Below are 16,351 nucleotides of genomic sequence, written 5' to 3' on the forward strand. Positions count from 1 at the left end.
TCACTTGTCTAACTTTGCCATGTGTCCCGTTTCCCAACTCCCTCTTGTCATGGATGTTTCTAGATGACCTTTTGTGAATGCAATTTCCAATGGGAATGTTTCACAGTAGAAGAATGCTCTCTCTTGAGGCTTGCTCTTGACATTTCTAGAGATTTATTTAATTGGACTTTACTTAAATCCCATCGGGAAACATATTTTTGCTATGAAGTTGTGATGTGTTTAATTTGGGGTCTAAGATAAATGTCAATCCTTGGGGCGGGGGTGAGGTGGGGGGGTGGGCTATTAAGCAACAGTCTTCCTTTTGTGCTGTGGTCTGGTTTAATGAATAGCTTTACTGGGCTTTCCTCTGTTTGTTTGTTTAGCAATGCTTGATTATTTAAACTTCTTTTGCACTGAAAAGCAGAGAGTGTTTTCCCTCTCTTCAGAGAATTAAGCAATAATGCAGAGTATCTGGTTGAGCTCTTGGGAAAAATATGGCTTTGTGTTTTACAGCACCCTGCTCCTGTTAACATTCTTCTTTCTTCAGCCTTGCAGTGTGATCTCATGGATTTTTACCCCCTCCTTTAATCCATCTTGATGGATTACTCCCGGTATGCAGCTACTTAGTAAGAGGAGAAGGTGGGGCTTTAACGTTGTATAGAGTAGCATCCGGAACACAGAGACAGCTAGGATTTTCTTGGGTGCAGGGAGGAATTGAGCAAATGTTGATCCACGAGGAGGTTATAGCTAATGAGGAGTGATGAGTCTTTGGGAAAGAAATGGACTTCTAGAATTTAGGTTCTGAAAGGCTCTGGGGATTTGCCTCTTCCAGTCATGGAAGGTAGCCACCTCCATCCTCGCCTTGAACCATTTCTGGCTTCACTTCTTTAGTTGGCTCACAGGCTTTGGTATAGCTCTTTAAAAATAGATATGATATTTCTAAGCTTAACTAGGAATAAAGATTAAAAGTGGGGCTATATTAGTCTGTCTGAGCTATGTATGAATTACTTTTCTATTTGTATAACAAAATACTTGGGGCCAGATACTTTATAAAGATAAGAGGTTTATTTAGTTCATAGTTTCAAAAGTCAAAATGGAGTGGCTCCTCCGCTTGTTGCCTCTCTAGTGAGGGCTTCTTTGTGGATGGCATCATCACTGTGGGAGCACAGGCAGAAGAGATTAGGCAGCAAGAGAGGAAGCTGGAGGGATTCTGGGACTAGGCTTGCCCTTTTGTAATGATCTGTTCTCACAGGAACTAACTGGTGTCTCAAGAAATACTTAAGGAACCACATTCAGCCCTTCCGGGGGCAACACCCTGGTGACCTAAGTACCTCTCATTAGGCCTCACCTCTTCAGGGTCCTGCCACCTCTCACCATTACCACACTGAGGAGCAAACAGCCAGCACATGAGACTTTGGTTAATACACTCAAACCACCTCCAAATTGTGATGGGTAGTGTAAGTAAGGGAGAGTTATTTTCTCAGAGCTCTAGATGCTAAAGGTCTCCACCATGGTAAGGTCTTGGTGCCCTCATGGTCAGATCCTTATGAGGGCTCTCTTCTTGGTGTGAAGTCACCTTACTGTGTCCTTACATGGCAGAGGAAAATGAATATTTCTTTGTTGTCTATTCTTATAAGACACTAAATCTGTCCTGGGGGATCTATCCTCATGACCTCCCCTAAGCCTATCTCCTGAAGGCTCCCATCTCCAAATATGATCACTTTGGGGGATTAGGAACTCAACATGGTAATTTTGGGGAGACACTATCAGTTTATAGCAGAAACAAAAAAAAAATGCATTCATGGAAAGAAAGGGTAAGAATGCTGCCCAAGTTTTGGAGTATATGTCAATTGCCATGTTGCTAAGCTTTTCTGTCCCTATGATGAAACACCTGAGACAAACAACTGGAAAGAAGTAAAAAGGTTTAGTTTGGCTTGTGGTTGGAGAGATTGCAGTGCATGGTCACTTGGTTCTGTTGCTTTGGGCCTGTGTGGCACACTATATCTTGGTGAGCAAAACATGGCGGAGGAGACCTGTTCCCCCTAGGGTGATCAGGAAGCAAAAAGAGAAACAAGAAAGTGACAGATCCCAGTATCCCCTTTGAAGGCACACCCCAGTGACATGACTTCCTCCCAGTAGGTCCCACCTCCTAAAGGTTTTAGTGCCCCCCTGTATGTCCTCTGGCTACCCTCTCACCCTTGCCATTCATTGTGTTTCCCTGTGTTTGGGTCCTTTGAGTCTCACAGGCCTCCTGAGTTCCCTGCCTTTCCTTGTCTGGGTGACTCCCTCTCCTCTCCTCACAAGCCAGTTAGTCCCTTGTTAACCCCCACAGTAAGAGGCCTTCCACAAACCCCGTTTAATTAGTCCCCTTTCATAGCATCCAGGAACTCGGTGCAGATTCATGGTCCTTGTCCTCGTTTATGATTGCCGTCTTTAATTTATCAAAGATCAAATGTGTCATCGATCTCCTCCACTGAGTCCTGACTGATGGTGGGTGGGGACGGGAGATGTCCATTGAGAAAATCCCAGGCTTGAGCTGAGTGTCTGAGCGTGCCTCCGTCTCTTGGAACTGAGTGGTCTGAGCTAATATTGTTGGGTAAATCATGGACAGGGAAGGTTGGGGCAGCCAGAACTTGGCCTTCCCACCCCTAGCTTATGCTTTGATAGGCACACTTCCTAGTAGATAGCGATTCCCTATTGAATCCCGAAGCCTTATCCTGGAAGGCAAACCCGATCACTTTATCTAATTGTCATTTTTGATCCTGGGTGTGGAGCTCAATCTAGAGGTGGAGGGACTCCTGGTAAAAATGAGGACTCCTCAGACTGGGCCTCTGGGAGCTGGGATGGGGGGTCAAAGGGACAAGTGGACCCACCAGAAATTCTGCTGTGACTTTTTCTCTCCAAATGAGGCCCCAATGGGGGGGGGGGGTTGCAGAAGGCCCACTCCCTACCCTGCTGGCTGGAGTGACTTGGGGAATCAGCTCTGCCGATCCCCATCTTCAGGTACCCACAGGGAGACAGGAAGGGGGGCTCGCTCCCTGTGGCAAGAGGGGAATGGGCTCCGCCACTTAACCCCGCCACTCTTCAATTTTTTAAGAACAAATCTGTGGACGCATAGACAATTCAAGCACCAAATAAATATTCCAGGTGGAATCTCACTCTTATTTTCTTCCCATCTCCCCCAATGGGTTTATGGGGTTGAGGGACCAAGGCTGGGAGACCAAGACCACCAGGCTCCCGAGGAGGAGGAGGAGGCCACAGGCTGCTCCTCCTCAGTCTCTCAGGCTCCTGCCAGACCCGAGGGGGCTGCCGGGCTCTGGGAACTCGGAGATCTTACCCTTTGAATCCTGCGCACATAAAAGTCATCTGCTCATTAAAATAACACAAAGCTGTTTAATTGTTGTCTTTGTGGAAAATTACATGACTGTCTTCAGCTGTTGCTTCTGGCAGTGCTTTCTGTTCTAATGTAAATAAATGAGGTAACAGATTTAAAGGAGCAGGCTGTATTTACATACTTGTGAAGTATCCTCTCCAACAATCTGCCTGTGTTATTCAAATACACACAAACACTGGTTCCTCTTGAAAGCTTTAAAGTAGAAAGGGTGAGGAAGGGGACCTCCGAAGCTTATCTCTCCCTTTGGGGTAGTGACTAGGGATTTCTGTGAAGACTGTGCCACTCTAGCAGGCTGGAGTTTAATCCCCAGTCCTCTTAGGCACCAGTTGTGTAGGGAGGGGGATGGGGAAGCCCAGAGGCAGCTTCTGAACTTGGAAGGTGGGGCCTTAGGGCAGAGGGCAGGATCTTTGTAACCACTGACAGAACATTCCAGGGTCTGTCCCTCTTGGAAGACTTCCAAGGAAAGCTTCATTTTCGATTTTTATAAATCATACTTCCCGAATCATTGGATTTTTCTGACTTAAAGTTTAGACAAGAATTTTTAAAAATATATTTCTATTGAGGGGAATTGCAAAGTTTTTATCAAAGAGAAAGCCATCTATTACCAGAATTCCTACCACAAGCTAATAATTGAAAATAGTTGTAGAAGCACATAGAACCAAAAACTTCAGAAGAAAGCACACTGTTAATCATATACAGATTCAGAAGGAGAAAAAGATACTGTTTTTAGCCCTTGGTAAGTGCATTCATAACCAAGCATTAGCTTATTTCCAGAAAGCTAGATTTTCTAGTGGACCAAAGTGTTGAGGTGGAAGGGATTGTGTATAAACTAAGGGAAATAAGAATAACTTGGTGACAGAGTTACAGCAGCTATATAAACCGTGTCCGTTTCACGGGAACATCCGTAAATTGTTTGTTTGTATTTTGTCCAGCAGAAAATACAGAGAAGACTCTGAGCTCAAAATTGAAACAAATTATAGAACAGGTTTTCAGGGATTTTCTTTTTTTCTCTCAAAACATTACTAAATACAATTTGGTTAGAGGAATGTTATAAGAACAGAAGTGATCTATCGTAATAGATGGTTTTATGAAGGGCATTTTGGAAGTGATTTCTGCCTATCATTTGTCACTAAAGAAGGCATGAGACATAACTTAGGAAACTTAAGAAATAAAGTGAAAAGTTATCTCCATAAAGAGATTGCTCCCTAGCTCTGTACCTTTTCCTTATACCTCCTCCTGCTAATTTATCAGCAAGTCTCCTGATGTGACTTATGGCTGGATCCTGTGTCAAATGGACTTAAATAAGAGTGGTAGTCCTGCTCTCCAAGAACCTAGGTACTGTTAAAGCTATTCATTTGGATATGCATGAAAAGCAAAATATTTCTAAAAGAATAAGTCTTCATTAGCACAGTTTTACCTGTAGAGCAAGGCTACCTGTTTGTGTACATGGTGGCGCGTTGAAACTAACTTTTTCAGAGAGTAGTCACCCTGAAACAAATTGTGGACCTAATAATGATCTACACATCTTTCCTCAATAAATTGAGCTGTTCACGGCAATGTAAATACATGTAATTTTCTATAAAAACTATCTCATATACATAATGTTTCATACTTCTATTTTTAAAATTTTTAGGAATGTATGTGTATACATGTATGTAAAAATACATATAAAGATAAAATACATATATGTGTATATTGCAGAAAATTTGCCCACAATGCATTTTTGCTGTTTGATAGCCAATATATCTTCTCCCCCACCCCAAATTCTACTGAGGTCTTAGTATATGAAGAACTAAACATAAGGAGGTTACCAAGGGAAACTGCCAACCCCAAGACCTGCATGCCACTTGCTCTTGCATTTGTGGAATCTCGACTAGGCCCAAGAAGACTACCATTGCGGGAGCAGATCTTCTATGGGCAACCACAGGGCCTTTGCCTCACCCTCCCTTCCCTGTACTCTTGCTGGCAACTGCTTTGGCAGATGGTCTCCTGTTCCCCACCTTGCTGAACCATCTGCCCCATCCTTTACAGGATCACCATAGCAGAGCCTACTTGGAGCACTCTAATCTAGGAGTAGGTTTAGACTCCACTGACAATTATCATTCCAATAGCTACAGGGTTTCAGTGCTTTCTGAAAGAGACCAGAATGGGTGGTTTACACATTATAATAGACCTGAGGAGTACTGTCCCCTTTCTATAGTTGAAGAAATCTAGCCTAGAAGATGTAACTGAGAAAGTGGGTCAGTGTGTGGCCGGCCTGCCATTCTAAATCCAAGACAAGCTCTTTCCATGCTCTGTCTTCTCAGGTTGGCTTTTAAGCTACCTGTAGACAACGTGTACCCTACCAGAGAGGCCAGGAGAGGGACTGACATCTCCCCAGAAGACTCAGTAGTACACTGTGCCAGTTAATAAAGAGGAACTCAGTTGGATTCAAGATACTGAGATTTTGGTTTATTTTGGTTTGGGTTTTTTTTTTTTTTTTTTTTTTTAAGGTTTTGAGCTTTTGTCTTTTCATACACCAGACATTTATCAACTGAACCAGGCCACATTGGCTTGAAACCAGTGTTTCTGTGAAATACCCAATTGTACCTGTGGAATGTAAAGATAATTTCACAGAACATAAGAAGTCAAAATAATGTCTCGCTGTTACTCCAGACATTAGGTGCCATTCTGCCCTGAAAATAATGAAGTTATCCTGACCCCATTTTGTCGGTTTGAGCTTTGGAAACCTTTCATCAGCTACAATTATCCATGCTTTGTTCTTCCACCAAGATCCTCCTGCATGTAGGTAGCATCCTAAGAGGCTGCTCCAATGTGCTCCAATTTCCAAGGGGGTCCTACAAACGAGTATGCATGCTTTTCCAGTATCTTTTCCACTTGTGTTTTGCGACATTGTATCCGTATTGTATTCTTTGAGATAGATGATATCATATCTGAACTACTACAGATGTCATCTCGGAACTTCAGAGATGTTAAATAATTTGAAGGAGGTAACACAGGTAATGACTAATAGGAACCAAGATTTTAACTAAGGAGTCTGGCTCTAATCTGTTTCCCTCGATCATCAAAGTACTTTTCTTCACTTTAAAAAGGCTGATTAACCCAGTAGCAAAAACAAGGCGACAACAGGAGTGATCAATGTGTTTGCAGCAAACTTGTACAAGAGTCCAGTTTGAGACTATACACACCCCCTCTTTGGACACTCATTTTGTTTGCTGACCTTCAGACAATGTTTTCCTTAAAGTTCCAGAAGGTGCTCACATCCCGCTTAGCATAATAACCAAAAGGTTGTGCAGAAGTGCTATTCATCTTTAGATGTGGGAACTTTTTGTTTATGGATTCCACATGTGGATGAAGGTTCTTCGACTCTGCAGCCAGAGAGCATGGCTTCCGAATTACACCACAGAGGACCCTTCTGTTTCTAAGGCTGCAGTAGTCACAATAGCCATGGGAACTGCAGTGCACCCACAGAGAAAGGTTTCCCCCTAAAACTAGAATCCATTGCTTCTCTGGGACAGTCGCTGTACTGACCTCCTATTGGAGAAAAGAAAACCAGGCGGGTGGTATTAATATGTATTTTCTTAGGGTGTGCTGGGTATTCTTTGCTGTTACCATTCAGAATCAGTGTGCTCACCATGCTCATTTTGGCAGGGAACCTAGTTTTGAGATAAGATTTGAAAATGTCCCCCACCATGGTTGCTCATGTCTCAAAAACATTTCCACTGATGACTGCAGGTTCTTGTGTACACAAGGAGGTTTAGTGTTGGTAGGGATTAGGGGAAGGAGGAAGGGAGGGAAGAAGAGCAGTTTTATTTTAAAAATTTAGTCCTCCTGTGGAAAAACTAGGAATCCAAAGACATGTAATCTTTATTGGGAAAGTTAGGACAAATAAATTGTCCTAATAAAGTATATATCCTTTGTGATTAGGAAGGACAGGGAGCTGTTGTTTCTTTTTATGATAAAATTATATTATTCAAACTTTAACACTTGATGCATTTACAGTCATTTACAATCATATAATCATTTACAATCATTATGAAGCATTTTTTTAGATCTTTATTATTTTATCTTTTAGATCGTTAAGATTACAGTTTCCCAAAGTACTGAAAGAAAAGTGCTTCCTGTGTGCTGGACATTGTTAATAAAGTATTTTGTATTTATTAACCAGTTTAATCCTTACAAATTCCCACGAGGTAGGCACTGTTGTTATTATTTCTGTTTTACATATGGGGAAACTGAGGAAGAGAGAGGTGAGAAGCCTGCCCAGCATCTCACAGCTAGTGTTTGACTAGGGGTCGGACCCCAGCAGCCTGGCCTTAGTGCCCCTGCTCTTGATCACTGCACATGAGCACAGATCAATTGCAGGGGAGACCTGGGTTGATGGTACTGGGGTAATAAGAGATTAATTATCAAACATCAGGTTGTGTGTCAAAATCTTTACATAGACCTCTTCTATCGAAACCCTAAGGGTACATGATATGATATCCACTTGATCAGTAAACCGAGGCTTAATAGGAGAAAATGATTTGAGACCTTTGTAGGTCTCACAACTCCCTACCCAGCAGAATTACAATGATAGCCTGGGTCTATCTGCCTCTAACCTCTGCTCTGTTAACCACACCACACTGCTTCTACCTCAATTGTTGGTTAATTACTATTTTGTAATATTCTCATATAGTAACAACAAACATAATTAAAGCTCTTCATTAAGCAATCAGGCAGGCTGGCCTCAGGTGGTATTTGATGGGATAGGGTGGGTGGAAATTGGTTCTACTCACCCCCCTCCCCCACAGCTGCCAATTCCACTCACCCCACCAACCACCACGAAAGGGGAAAAAAAAAAAAAAACACCACATATTTTTTCTGCAGTTTTCTCTCTTAAAAAAAAAAAAAAAAGGCACTGCAAGCTACTACTGGTTCATTTGCTTTCAATACCGTCCAGAGAGATTCTTAACAGTTGTGTATAGATGTGTGTTACCCTTCGATGAGAACCGATGCTTAAGTTGATGAGCAGACTGGAAATTGGACAGGAGACTGTTTCTTTAGACCCTCACTGAGAATGTCCTTGTCTCTAGCTTATATGTTTGAATTAAAAGAGCTCCTGTGCTATCTACTCCCCGTTCAAATAATTCATGAACAGAGTTCTTACATGGCTCAAACATACATACAATACACACATAATTTTGCACATGAGCACACCCTGCAATTTGGAGCTTTCTGTGTGTGTCTGTCTCAAATTCCCTCCATCCCCCTCTCCCATGGGTTTTTTTCCCCCATTAGGCAAATGGAAGGCCCATGCCACCTGTTAGCATTACATCATTGGCTCCCCAGAACACAGTTGCACCAAAGGCCTTAAACAAAGTAGTTCTTCTTGTATTGTTTGCACTCAAAGAGCTGATATCATGCCAACTGATGTCATTGTATGTCTTTGTGTAACTGCTATGGCAACTGGGCAGGTGGGGAGCCTCCAGCTGATGTCATTGGGAAAGGAGGTGTAGAGACAGAATTTTAAAAAGCTCTATGCTGGTTTTTTTTTTTTTTTTCTGTGTGGGGAGTTTTCTGGCATGCTTTTTAATTTATTTTATCTTTTAACTCACAAATTACAGCTTGAGTACCCTAAATAAGAACAGAGAGAAGTTCCCCACACACACACTGCTTAGAGGATTTCCTACTTCGTTTGAGGACTTTTTTTTGGGGGGGGGTCTTTCTTCTCATCGTATGTAGAAAAATGTCTCAACTGATTTTTTTTCTTAAAAGAATGAATTGGGCTCTCATCATAGAATCAGTGTGGAACCGTCTACTTGTATTTTTGTGGAGGCAAAGCTGAGTAGATTTTAAAATAACAGAGTGCCTTCTGAGCTTATCATGGTAACAATGGCTAGTTTTTATTTTATTCTAATTTTTTAAAGTATTCACTGATGAAGTTTTTGTATTCTTTTTTTTTCTTTGTACTTAAAAATTCTCTTTGGGCTCAAACTTTATCATTTTTTTTCATAGCATAATACATAACAGTATGGGCAAAGTTTAATTCTGGAAATCGGTAAGAATGAGTTAATATTTCATTTTTCTTTTTGAAAAACAAAAGTTTTTACTTGACTCATTTTGGATGATCATTATATGACCATTATATGGACTTTGAATTTTTTTTGGATTGTTACCATCTCTTAATGACAATGGGATTTCTCTGTCTTGCACAGCTGTTTCAGGGTCCATTGCTTGTACATAGACATGATACTTGGTCTAGGCTTTAGTCTGGACTTCCCCTTGTGATTGTCACATGTGAAACTTGAAATGGAGAACACATGTTAGGGTCAGAAGCTAGTGGACAGATAGACTTCCTGTCCTTGTTTCAACAGAACCATATCCTATCCGTCCTAGTGTTTTCTGCCTGAATCCAAAGACTATCAAGACAGACACGAGGCATCTATGGGAATTAATGTTGTATTTTGGTGGTTTTTAGCTAATAGGAGTTTTCCAATTTCCCCCTTTTCAAAGAGAACGCAAGAGGATATCTAGTTTTTTTCAGAATTTTAGAGCTCATTCAGTGCTAATAATGTCAATTCAGATTTCAGAGCCCTAACATGTATATTATATAATTTAAACCTCATAATAATCCTTAGGGTTCATTCATCTGTGCATTTGAATATCACATGTATTAAAGGAAAATCAAAACAATAAAGTATAATCTATATATTTCCTAACTTAAATTAAACATTATGTGTTTTCTCTCTCTCTCTCTCTCTCTCTCTCTCTCTCTCTCTCTCTCTGTAGTCCTTCAGCTTTTGGTGAATTATTGTTGAATTAGCTTTTTTTACTTAATGCTAAGCAGTTTCTTTGTTCATTCATACCTTTTCATAACTACTCTTAATGAACACATAATAGTCTGTGGAATGAATAAAATAAAATTTACTTTCTTTTTAATTTTTATTTTGTTGTTTGCTTTCCTTTTTCCATTAGACTGATAATGCCATAGTGGATGTCTTCACATATCTAGCTAAAGGTCTTTTGTTAAATGATTTTCCTAAGATAATTTCCATAAGTGAAACTATACTTGGGTGGGGGAATGTTTGCATTTAAAAATTGTGGAAACAGGTACAGCTTAAACTTTTTATGGTAGACCCATAATTCTTGGAGGCAGAGCAGAGGTTTATGTTTAAAGTGTATTCATAGATCCATTAGAGGTTTCCTGAGGGGTTTATATACCTATGACCCTCAAAACTCAGGTTCAAGGGATCAAGCTACTCCACTTCCCTTCTACTGGAAGTCAAAGGTGACAAATGTCAGGACCTGCAGGCAAAAACATCAGAATGAGACCTTAAGGATGATCTCCCCTGTCCCTGCAACCCTGTCTTGTCCTTTCCAATCATTTCTCAGCTGCTTCTACCTTTGGACATTCATATAAATAATATTTATAAAAATAACTAACATTTGCTGAGCAATAGTATATGCCTGACAATATGCTAAATGTATTTATTCTTAGACTCATATTCACACTCAGATATTACCCTCATCTGAGCAGAAGAGGAACAGAGAGGGAGGAGCTTGCCCAAGTCACAGAGCCAGGAAGGGTGGCATTGGGGTTATAGCCACGGTCCCTGCTTGTAAGCCCTCTGCTGTATTGGGAGCAGATGTGGCCTTCCAGGTAGGGTGAGCATGAAGGTACAAGGTGGCACGTGTTCAGGGCCAGATTACAGGCAGCAGTTCTCGGCCAGAGGATGCCATCCATGCCTTCCTCTGCTCCCAAAGTGCAAGGTTCTATATAGGCCACTGAGCATACAGCTTATGGCTCTTTGAGGCAGATCACATTTGCAGCTGATGAAATTGCCTGATGCTACACGGGGCTCATTCCTGAACAACATGGCCCACTTTGTATATAAGGAGCATGTTTCTAGAGTCCTCCATGCAGAGAGACTCTCTGAAGCTGGTCCTGGAAGCTCCCCAAATGGACTCTTGCATTTTGGGTCTGGGGTTCATACATACATAAACATCCATCTAAGCAACAACGTACTCTGATTCTTACTGTGAAGTTGGCATTTTCTGCCAGCTTTGAAATCTTAATCTTGCTTTCTGTATTTGTGTTCCAGGTGGACTTAGTAGTTTTAAGCAGAACCATGAAAACCTCTGTGACAACTCCCTCCAGCTCCAAGAGTGCCGGGAGGTGGGGGGCGGTGCATCTGCGGCCTCGAGCTTGCTACCTCAGTCTGTCCCCACCACCCCTGACATCGAGAATGCAGAGCTGACGCCCATCCTGCCCTTCCTGTTCCTTGGCAATGAGCAGGACGCTCAGGACCTGGACACCATGCAGCGGCTGAACATCGGCTATGTCATCAACGTCACCACTCACCTTCCCCTCTACCACTACGAGAAAGGTCTCTTCAACTACAAGCGGCTGCCGGCCACCGACAGCAACAAGCAGAATCTGCGGCAGTACTTTGAAGAGGCTTTTGAGTTCATTGGTAAGTATCTCCATTGGGAGTCCTTGTCCTCTGCCTTCCTTTCCCTCTGGCTCCTGCTTTGAAATCAAGTCCAAGGTTTATTCCTATGTTCCTCAAAAACAGCTGCTCAGAGGTGTTTGGGGTTCTGTCACCTAATGCAGCCAAAGTGTCCTCCTCATTCTTAACATATCAGAGCCATCAGGATGGACATAAAAAAATAATTTGGTTGACATCTGTTCAACTAGAAATGCCCATCCCTCAAATTCTCAATGGAAAAAAAAATGGTAGTGGTTAGCATTTACCATGCTTTAATACTAGAAGAATGGAGGGAAAGTAAGGAATTGAGGATCAGAGCTGGTACTGCTGCTACCCAATCTGCCAAGTCCCCTCAGAGTCCTGCAGGACATGAAATAAGTGAATATATCACTTTCAAATGCCCATCTCTCCCTAGCACCCTACTCAGCCTTGTTCACCCAGCATGAGAGGTGACTGCATTTCCTTACCTTGAATCAAACTAAGTTGCAGTGGGTACCTCTTCACCTGAGGCTGAGATACAGGTAGAATTTGCTGAAGGGTTGATCTGAAGAAACTTTTTCAGACTGGTAATGCCAAAGTGAACCTCCTTATGCACTGCCTCATCCTAGAGGAGGGAGAAAGGGATGGAGTCAAGTTCTTCCTCCCTTTCTGCTTTGTCTCGGTTCTGAAGCACTTGATAACAAAATGGAGTGGATGTTAGTGCTGGTGAGATGATACAAGATTTCCTTTGACAGTTTGCAAACTCAACTGAAGCAGGAAAGATCAGATTAGATAGTCCTAGGAGAACAATTCAAGCAATAGCAGGCTCTCATCTTTAAAAGGAAGCAACCATCAGCCTAATCCTAATTAAATTTTGTTACTTCTGCAGCCTTGAACTCTGCTGTAAGATTCAAGGGACCATTTGGAGAACTCTAGCATATAGCAGACACTCAATAATTTTTCCAAGGGACTCTAACTGCTATCTTGGTAAAGGGCTGGCCCGGTACTTTTCCTCATTATTGCAGCAAGCTGTCATTGGCCTTTCTCCCATCATGTTTGATGTTCCATCGTCAGAAAAACAAAATAAAAAATAAAAAAGCCTCAGGTTTAAGAGCCTGGTGGATTTGCTGAAGAGCTGACAAGCTTTGGTCACATTGCCCAACTCTTTCCTTTGCTGATTATATCTTCAGTGGAGGACCATGAAGTATTCAGTTTGGAAGGAAATTCAGACAGGTTGCTGTACTCAGATAAGTACAGTGACCTCTCCAAGATTCTCCGAAGTCTAGTGTCAGAGAAGCAATGGGGATCCAGGGTTCTCGATTCCCAGGCCATGAGCCTTTCTACAAAATACTGGAACGGTGTTTGTAATGCCCTATTAATTAATTCCCAGCCGGCCAACATGAGTGTAAAGATGCTTCAGATTCTTTATTAATAAAATCTGAGCCAGTCCTTGAGTCCTGCAGAAGAAATATTTGTCCCCTAGTAGACAGGGAACTTCCTGGTTGATATATGATGTCATGACTGGTCCCACCTGACTTCATTCCAGGCGGAGAGCCTTGGGGTATCTGCTTCCCATTTAATGAGTAGCATAAGATACACTTGTCCTGGGAGGATTTCAACCCAAGTACTCACATTCCTTATAGATTACTCAGGCTTACATGCTCTTTAGAAGGAAAACAAAACCAGTAACAAACAGCATTTGGCCTGAAAGCAATTCAGAGTCCTAACCTGCAGGGCACAATTTTATTTTCATTGTTATCCAATAAGCTAAAATCTCATAGTGTGGCTTTTGGAAAACAGAAGGTGTTTAACATCATAACTACTCAGTGCTTAACACAAACTAAGTGGAGTCTAGGTTTAGAGCTTAACTGTGCCAGCATATTCCTGAATCAAATGACAATATTCCCATATTCTCCGAGTGGGATACCTGGTTTTGTTCCCATTATTCAGACAGGAGCTTTGAAGTTCTGGGGACTCAAATTCTGAGCCAATGTGGGAATTCCTCCATCTTGCCGATCCTTGCCATACTGGTGCAGCCTCCATGAATGCAAGGGGGATTTTGAACACTTAAGAGAGGGCGACACTCTGGTTTAAACCATAAGTCTTTAAACTTGGCCATAATTGACTTTCCTAGTGAGAAGCTAAAATCTCTCATCCATTTAATGTCTGTTCCTAAACTAAGCAATTCTTTTTTTTTTTGTTTCATACATAGATGGGATATAATTTCTCATTTTTCTGAGTATACATATTGTAGAATCACAATGGTCATACAGTCACATACATTCATACAGTAATAATGTCTGTTTCATTCTACTATCTCTCTTAATCCCCACATCCCCTGCCTTCCCCTCCTTTCACTTCCCAATTCTGTAGTATAAAGAAAGAAATGTACTGGACATGGTAGCACATGCCTACAATCCCAGGAGCTCAGGAGACTGAGGCAGGAGGATCTGAGTTCAAAGTCAGCCTCAGCAACTTAGGGAGGCCTTAAGCAACTTAGCTAGACCCTGTCTCAAAATAAAAAATAAAAGGGGCTGGGTGTGTGGCTCTGTGGGAAAGTACTTCTGGGTTCAATCCCCAGTACCTCCCCGCCACACACACACACACACACACACACACACACACACACACACACACAAAGAAATGTGTTTTCCTCTATCAATGAAACTAGATATTTGACAGAGGTGTACTACTTGATTTGCAGCTTGCTTAATACATAAGCCCATTCATTGTGCTGGAAGTACAGCTTCAGCTTCTGTCCTGCCTTGAGATACTGAGATACTGTTCCAATGAATGCTTCCTCTACTCCATCTCCTCTCTAAATGTAAATATGTAGCCTCTTTCTCATGCTAATACTGTCTTTAGCTGGTTCTGGAAGTGTGACCTGAGCATGCAGAATTGACTAGTATATTGTACTTAGTTTTAAAAACCATTTAAATTTATTTTCTTTCTCTACCAAATGAAGCCTGGGCAAGTTCAGGTCCCTGTTAACCTGTCTCTGTCCATCTCTTTCTCCTTCCCTTCATCTCTTCTCTCTCTCTTTTCAGAGGAAGCTCATCAGTGTGGGAAGGGGCTTCTCATCCACTGCCAGGCCGGAGTGTCCCGCTCTGCCACCATTGTCATCGCCTACCTGATGAAGCACACACGGATGACCATGACTGATGCTTACAAATTTGTCAAAGGCAAACGACCAATTATTTCTCCAAATCTTAACTTCATGGGGCAGTTGCTGGAGTTTGAGGAAGACCTAAACAATGGTGTGACGCCACGCATCCTTACGCCAAAGCTGATGGGTGTGGAGACGGTCGTGTGACGGTGGTCAGGGTGGAAAGGATTGCTGCTCTCCTTTGGGGGGCAAAAAAGGAAGGAGGATGGGTTCTGGGTCCCTCTCCCTTTTTTTCCTTTTTTTTAGTTGGGGGTAAAGTTTGTGAATGGAAACAAACTTGTTTAAAGACTTTATTTTTAACAAGTGTGAGAAGACTATAACTTTTGATGCCATTGAGATTTACTTCCCACAAACTGACAAAGCAGAGAAGTTAAAGAGGTCATTTTTTTTAAGCCAACAATAAAAATATAATAAAACTTGTTTCTCCCCCTTTTCCTTTTAAGCTTTTTGTAGAGTTTATGACTAAATAGTCTGTGCAGGTTCATAGACCTAAGATCCCATATACACCATTTTAAAAGAACCAAAAGTAAGTAGAAAAGACATTGGATCATGAGGACCTAGGAGCCACCTGGGCCATCCATATAGGAAATAAAAACCCCACCCAACCAAGCCCTGCTGTGCTCCTTGGTGCAAAGAGAAGATCAGGGCAGCTTGAGTGGTCTAAGAACCCTTCACATATTCTTTAAAGAAATAGAGAATAGTGTTTTATGCTCTGGACTTTTCTTTCCCCCCTCTCTGGGTTGAAGAAACTTTTTGAAACAACAACAAGGAACGACTGACCACTATACCATAGGCCTTCACTGGCTCTTGTGCAATAATATGGTGTTTTGAGTGTGCAAATAAGTTTAGAGCTGGCAAGTGAATGATAGACAAATAGTGCAAAATTGCCAGCTTGGAGGTAGAAAGAAATTCAACAAAACCGATTACTTTCCTTCCCACCTTTTTCCTTTTTTTTTTTGGATTTGATTCTGGTTATAGTGTCATAAACCTTGTTACATATGTATATCAGAATGTAAAAAAAAAATGACAAAAATTTATTTAAAAATATTTTTCGCAAAAAAAAGCAAAAACAAACTTTGTGTGTTTCTGTTGATTGTGTAAAAATTTATTTTCATTATATAAATGAAACTCATTCTGAGATGTGTCGTTTTTGCCCACTCTTTTTTACTTCAACTCAGGATTAAGCCTCTGTTACCTCTGGAAGCTTGTACATATGACATAATTAAAAGCACATGTTTTAACATAGGGAATGGAGATGAGGGTGTGAAGCAGAGAATCTTCGAGGAAGCTGAAGATCTCCAGGGTTGATGTGCCCAGTTATGAATGCCCTCCATTCCCTATTATCCTCTCCTGTCATCCTCA

General features: G+C 41.6%; 1 protein-coding gene across 2 annotated transcripts in view; it reads left to right on the forward strand.

Moving 5' to 3' along the window:
* DUSP10 (dual specificity phosphatase 10) overlaps positions 1-16,127 on the forward strand; it is a 39,772-nt gene extending 23,645 nt beyond the window's left edge. For both annotated transcript variants that reach the window (XM_081298843.1, XM_081298844.1), the window contains exons 3-4: positions 11,458-11,829; positions 14,871-16,127. In XM_081298843.1, coding sequence (XP_081154969.1) covers positions 11,458-11,829; positions 14,871-15,136 — 638 coding nt within the window. In that variant the 3' untranslated portion in view covers positions 15,137-16,127. The remainder of the gene's footprint in view (positions 1-11,457; positions 11,830-14,870) is intronic.
* The last annotated feature ends 224 nt before the right edge of the window (positions 16,128-16,351 follow it).

Source organism: Spermophilus citellus, assembly GCF_964194105.1.
Source record: "Spermophilus citellus genome assembly, chromosome: 6".
NCBI lineage: Eukaryota > Metazoa > Chordata > Mammalia > Rodentia > Sciuridae > Spermophilus > Spermophilus citellus.